Source organism: Camellia sinensis, chromosome 15 (genome assembly GCF_055761805.1).
Source record: "Camellia sinensis isolate YWXY chromosome 15, ASM5576180v1, whole genome shotgun sequence".
Lineage (NCBI taxonomy): Eukaryota > Viridiplantae > Streptophyta > Magnoliopsida > Ericales > Theaceae > Camellia > Camellia sinensis.
Genome location: NC_138975.1, coordinates 20394919 through 20401973, shown reverse-complemented (window position 1 = coordinate 20401973; position 7055 = coordinate 20394919). Strand labels below are relative to the sequence as shown.

Genomic DNA, 7055 nt, shown 5'->3' with positions numbered 1-7055 from the left:
AATCAAACAAAATCGTAGATATTCTGATTGTGCAAACGTAATGGGGAGACTAAAAAGGGGGAGTAGGAACAGAAGCATAATAAAGATGCAGATAAAATCATAGTGACGAGGGAAGCATCCCATATTTATGACTGAATGAATACATTACATTAGTTGTATTACAACACTCAGTTTTATTATGCGCTGATGATCACATAAGAGTCAGATACCAATAATATATCACATAGTAATAGTAAAATTCCCGCACTCGCTCGCTTGCTCATTCAAATTTCATTCATCTATAAAGGCTTACGAGTTCTAAATTTTGACCTAACAGGATTCTATGAAAAATAAAATAAAAACTTTTCTCATCAAATAGTATAATATATATATATATATATATTAGAACGTGTGCACACACTAAGTGTGGTATGAAAATTAACTAGTTGAATGTAGATGAAAAAAACATTCACAACAACAAAACATTTCTCAATCAGGAATGAATATTTCCTCTCCTACATGCTACAACAACCTCTCCATAGCCACAACAAGAAAGTAATTGATGTGAACAAACCAGCATATGCTTCAGGGAAAATTGATGTGAACAAAAACTTAAAAGAAAAAGATTTACTCAGAACCTCAAGCGCCTTTTTACCAGAACAGGCAGTTATACATTTGCCATAACCAAATCAAACTAAGCCTTATGTTGCACTCAAAGAGAAAAGAAATATGAGGGCGGTATTAAAAAAAGAAAGCAAATGAAAACTCAACTAGACACCAAACATCAAATCCATGATTTTTGATGCCACAGATTTTGCAGGGGCGGCAACGGTACCAGATGAGTGTCTAGCACTATTACTTCCATTTTGAAGATAGTCGATGTGAGGAGAGGCTCTTGAAGGGTTTGGCTCTGAGCTTTTACCCAATGGTGCTAGGGTTGAAGTCATGAATCCTTGATTGTTCAGCCTTTCATTCAGCACTTGGTGTTGTCCCGGATCAACTAGCTTCACTCCAACAATGAGGACTCCATTTATTTGCATTCCATTTTTGCTGAGAGCTTTCTGAGCATCAGACCGATTCTGCGCCAGTAAATAAGTGAACAAATTAATAGCTGTTGTATTGTTTTAATGCCAGCACATAACCAGTTATCTGAGCATATAGCCCTTGACAAAGTAGAATGACAAAAAAAAATCCATTTAACTGACACCACTTAAGTGGGACACAAGGTTTAATTTGGTTTGGTACACAACCAATTAGCCCCGTCCATCTACGTGAAATGGAATAGATCACAACTAACAAGAACACTAATTAAGCCTGAAATATAAATATTTTTAGCCCTGATGTGTTAATATGACTGCTGTATTTTAAAAACTTAAAGTATGATAATTATATAAATCATTTCAAAAGCAAGTTTTGTACTCAATATTATATTCTGAGCAGTGCAATTAAACTGTAAATACATAATGGTGTGAACTCGATCGAGTTAGGGTATATAGTCTTGGCAGTTTATGTCTCACATTGCTTTTCAAGAAGTTTGTGTCCTCAACTTGATGCCAATACAATGTGAACAACTTCAAGCCCATGGTTAACATGTTTAAAACATTTAAGCACAACACTTTAAATGTTTCAACTATTTTACCAAATGAACTGGTTATATAAATCAGTAAAGACAATTAAATATCTTTAGAATAAATAACAGAGAAAATGAATAGAATATTCAAAAATATAAAATAGATAACTATGTAATCTAACTAGGACTTGCTGAAATTGATCCATTTAACTAGATGGGTCCAAGGCCCCCAACCAGAGAAGCAACAGACTGGGTTAAGAATTTCTATCCTTAGCATTGGTTGAGCAAATAAAAGAGAAGAGCATTATCGAATTTCCTTGCATATTTCTAACAATTTGCAAATTCCTTGTAACTATTCAGCAAAAATGAACCCAGCTAGTTTTCCGACAGTAGGAAAAACCACAAAGTACATATCTCGAAAAATTAAAACTAATGTGGCATCTAACGAGCAGGTGACATGCATGGCACCGAGGCTATGCGAAACAAGGCTCGTGTCTTATGGTTGTGGGGTTCATACCCTCAATGATGATGATGTCACTTGCCATTTGGGAAACATATTCCCACAGTTTTCATTACCATTTAGCATTTATTTGCAAGTAACAAAGAAGATTTTCAAGATTTTCAAGCTTTTTGTTAGCCAAAAAGACAATGTCATATTCCCAAAGAGAACAGAAACATAGAATAAAACTAAGAGACATGAATACTAACAAAAGAATTTCAATATGAACAGCTCAAACTTGAAATTGTGGGAGAATGGGAAAAACCTGATACAGGATGTGGATCCAATTAGCACCTCTGGGACCTGGAACATGTTTCAAGATCACACCACATTTCTCAAACTCCCGCAAAACAAAATTGGTGTCCCCTGGGGAAAATCTGGACGGAAGATTAAAAAATGTCATCACAGGTTTAGAAACATAAAAATTACTTAGCAGTACAAACAATATATACATTGTAACATTGCAAGGAATAAAGGTACAAGCATGAAGTTGAATATTGTAATGTTGCAAGGAATAAGGGTAGAAGCATGAAGTTTAATACACTGATGACAATCCTAGAAGCTCTATGTCCCTCACAATCATTCCACAAAAGTGTGAAAAACCAATAAAGATTGACTCACCCCTAGAAACCTGAGTTAAACAACTTCAGACTCTCATAATATTGATGTCTTGCTGCCTATTGTCATCAATATCATTCTTTAAGACCCTTCCCAAATATATATATATATCCATTTTTAAAGGTATAAATGTTATGACCCACTCATTCAGTATTGTGCATATTTGTCTTCCTCAACTCAATCATTACCCTTCCTCTATTCATATATCAGAGTTTAGTTTTTCTAGGCCCTCTCATCTAAAGAATAAAGAGAAATAAAGAGAAGAAAAACATAAATTAACAATACAAGCATCAGACTCTGAATCACCGACTCCAACAATACTTTTTTCTACCCTCTAAACATGCTTGTATCAAGTCCATACCCTAGACCTAGATACAGCTCTGTCATCCATCTACTGGTAATTGCCACTATTTAAGCATCCCAACTTCCTCCTGAAGGGCATCCTCTTTCAGCTAATTGTTCACTTGCTAACCTCTTGGTAAAATTTCAGAAACTCCATTCTCGCCTATGCCTTCCTGCTAACGCAGCACAATATAACGTCTATACTAATATCAATTACATAGTCAATTCAGCCGAACCATGTCAACTTCTGCCTTCATCTCGATTTAATTTTAAAGTTAACAGATATTGGTTTATGGAATTCATTGGTCAGTGCAAGCAACTCTATAAAACTAGAAAAATCATTGCGGCATCCCACTGTACTCAAAACTAATACAATCATATATGCAATCATATATATACAATTGTTTTTTTTTTTTAAAAAAAAAAAAAAAGGATATCAGAGTCATCCTCAAAAAACTCTTTAAAAATGAAATTGGTGTTGTATTATCAGCAAGAACAGCAATGATTACTGTTACACTGTACATAGGAAATCATTTAATAGTTAGAAAGAATCATAAGATGAGCTTCACTGGTTCTAGAAAGAAACATACTAATTCCAATAGTCAATATTTCATGCTAATTTTTAATTTCCATTGAGATTTAAATTAACTTTCATACATGCCTAAAATATTGTAATTCCCATCATGTAGATTATAACTACCACACAATGACATAACTGCATTTCCAAAAAACCACATTTGTATAAACTACCAAGCATTACTGTCAACATCTAGCATTGATCATCATCAAAATTAAGCATCTCATAAAATAAATAAATAAAAAAACTACACAGACCAGAATAAATTCACAATCATCTCAAAAAAATGAAGTATAAACAATACCCATAAACAGTGACCCATTCTTCTTCATGAAGGTCTCCCACAGGTAACGAATTCCTGTGCGTTTCCGGTCTCGCAACCTCCCTCGGAGGTGGAAGCATAATCAAAGCACCCGAATTAACCACACCCTCAACCGGCGAACCCTTTCCCTTCTCATCCTGCTCGCCACTACCGCCACTCTTCCCAGGCGACCACCAACTCAAACTCCCCACAGGACTCTGCGGATTTTGCAGCTGCTGCCCACCACCCATTACAGCATACGAAGTGCTCGCCTCGGCCTTCATTCTCGGGGTCGAAAACTGGCCTCCCGAGCTCTGGACAGGAGTTCTAAACCCTAAATTGCTTTCCGAAGACGTGGGATAGTCCGGAATTCCAGATTCCGGAGAGAAATCCGATCGGTCTTCGAGGGTGAACATGGGCGGAGGGGGAAGATCGGAATTGGAGAAATTCTCGCGCCATAGAGCTGAAACAGCTGCAGCTTGACCTGGGGTTGTGAATTTTCCACTTCCTCTATGGGTTGTAGAAACAGGGGAAGCCAAATCATGGAAGAACAATGATTGTCTTCTAGATTTAGGTGTTCTATGTACTGTGGTGCTCATTTTTCTTCTATAATGATTGTAAATCTACAATTCAACAATTGAAGATGATGAAGAAAAACACATAAATCACAGTCCAACAAATATACAATCGATTGAGAGAGAGACCTGTATATGGGGTTGGAGGAGCGAAGGAGGATCGATTAGGGTTTTGAATTTGGGAGATTTTTGAATGCTTTTTTGTCAATTTCCCCCCAACGTTCGAAAACAGAGCGCTACTTGCTGATAAAAAACCCTAGGTCGGCGACCAGGATTAGGTTTTAATATTCAAGGCTATGTTTGGCGTGAAAGTTTTGGCTGGGTTGGGTTGTCGTTATTTTAGTCTTAAAAAGGTGAAATAGATTTTTAATTTAATAAAATAAAATATTATATTTAAATTATAATTATTTTAATTTTTTTCTTATAAAAATTTAAAAAGTTAAATTTTTTTTTTATCTCAAATAAAAATTTTTAACCGTAAATTAAAATAATTAAAAATTAAAAAACCAACTCAACCCTGAACGGAGGCTAAATGAAATTTATTTATGAATATCTAGAGAGGTGAATATATATGGGGTTGTCTTGGACTTCATTTGGGAATAGGTTATTTTAGAACTCGTTTAGGATGTGGGTTGATTTTTTGGCTTTTTAGTTTTTTGGCTATTTCAGTCTCGGACTAAAAAGCTTCATTTGAGATCGAGTTTTTGACTTTTTTGACTTTTGTGAGAGAAAGAATGAAATGATTATGGCTGAGTGTGACATTTTGTCATATTTGGCTAAAATAGTCTATTTTGTCTAGGTATAATGCTTCGTAGCTCAAGTTTTTTTAGGCTCGAGTGGCTCGACAAAATTTTTCTCTCTCCTCTATCTGTTTCCTCTCCTCTTCTTCCCTCTTCTCTCCTCTCTATCTCTATTCTTTAAACATTCATTCAAACACTCATGTCTCTCTCTCTCTTCTTCTTCTTCACTCCAAAAGCCTCATCTTTCTCCGACACCCACAATCCAGATCGCTGTCGGAGTCCACGACGAGGCAAGGCGAGCTCTATCATCAGCGGCCACCGAATGAGCTCATTCTCTTCATTCTATTTTCAATTACCAATCGAATCATTCGAAGCAAAAATCAGTCCGCGAAGCAAGGGATACGATTGGGGAATATGAGAGAAATAGACATGGAATTTGAGACAGGACTTGATCTCTTTGGCCTTGTTGGGTTCAAGTTGGAATTTGATTTGAATTTGTGTTGATTTTTGCTACTAGAATCAAACATTATCAATCGCCTAGTTTAGCTGCTAAAAAATTTGATGAAAAGGAGTTTAAATTGTAAAATTTCCTTTTTTTTTCCTTCTTTTTCTTTTCCTTTTTTCCTGTTATTTCTTTGCATTTTCTTGCCAACCAAACAGAGAGAGTGGTTGTAAAAAAAGTAGAATCAACAATTTAACTTGAAAATTTTGTGTATTTGATTGTTGTAGATTTTGGCAGATGTAAGCTTTCATCAAACCCATCAAAATCTCTCTGTAATCCCTATGGATGTGTTTGTTTTGGGGTAAGGACATGAAATTGGTTTAATCCTAAATTTCTTTCTCTACTATGAAATTTCTCCCTCCAAAATCTTTTGATTCTCTATCTGAGGTCTCTCTCTCTCTCTCTCTCTCTCTCTCTCTCTCTCTCGTTTGAAATCCAGATCCACCACCATCGAAATCGCCTCATGTCGTCTCTATTTTCTTTTTTTTTTTTCCTAGTAAATCTGAGATCTCTCTCTATCTCTGCAACTTTTAATGGGATGAGAGTGAGAGAAGCTGAAGAAGATGAAGGGGAAAGAAAAAAAAAAGTGCCAAAACGACCGTTTTGGCCCCTCGACCATTCGAGTCACCATTTTCTCGAGCTACCTAGCGGTGTTGTTTGTCTTATATGGCTAGGTTATTTTAGCCAAATAGGACAAAATGTCACATCAAACCCATAATTATTTTATTTTTTTTTCTCACAAAAGTCAAAAAAATCAAAAAATCTATCACAAACGAAACTTTTTATTCACAGGTTAAAATAGCCAAAAAGCTAAAAAACCAACTCACATTCCAAACGAACTCTTAGTAATTTTTTTAACTTTTTATGAAAATATGTGCAGAAAAGTAGAAAAAGTGATGTGATAACTTATAATGACTTTTAATTTTTTGACTAAAATATATAGTTGACAAACGAACTTTAGTCCTCCAAAAATTAGTCATATTGATTAGAGCATGCCCAATAATTTGAGTAGATATTGATGGTGTTTGTTACAACTTAAAAAATATTATTTAGTATATTTGGTTTCAGTTTTTTGAATTCAGTTTTTTTTTTTAAATTGAGTTTTTTTATTTTTCGTATTTTTTTGTTTTTAGTGAATATTTTTAAAATTTTAAGCAATTTTTTTACTTTTTTACATGCACCTTATTTGAATGTATCTAAATAGTAAAATATTTGTGAAAAATATTTTAAAAAATTAATAAATACACAAAAATATGAAAAATGTATTAAATTTTTGTTTTTGTTTTTGTATTTTTTGGTATTTAGTGTATTTTTTAAAGAATTTTTTACACAAAAATTATACTTTTTAAGTG

The 7055-nt window shown here is 34.5% G+C and overlaps 1 protein-coding gene across 1 annotated transcript; it reads right to left on the bottom strand.

Moving 5' to 3' along the window:
• Positions 1-591: 591 nt before the first annotated feature.
• LOC114296995 (nuclear pore complex protein NUP35) lies at positions 592-4719 on the bottom strand. Its single transcript, XM_028241327.2, has 4 exons — positions 4591-4719; positions 3890-4509; positions 2314-2425; positions 592-1058 (listed from the first exon to the last, which is right to left on the bottom strand). The coding sequence occupies exons 2-4, from the start codon at positions 4483-4485 to the stop codon at positions 750-752; spliced, it is 1017 nt and encodes a 338-aa protein (XP_028097128.2). The 5' UTR covers positions 4486-4509; positions 4591-4719; the 3' UTR covers positions 592-749.
• Positions 4720-7055: the final 2336 nt, after the last annotated feature.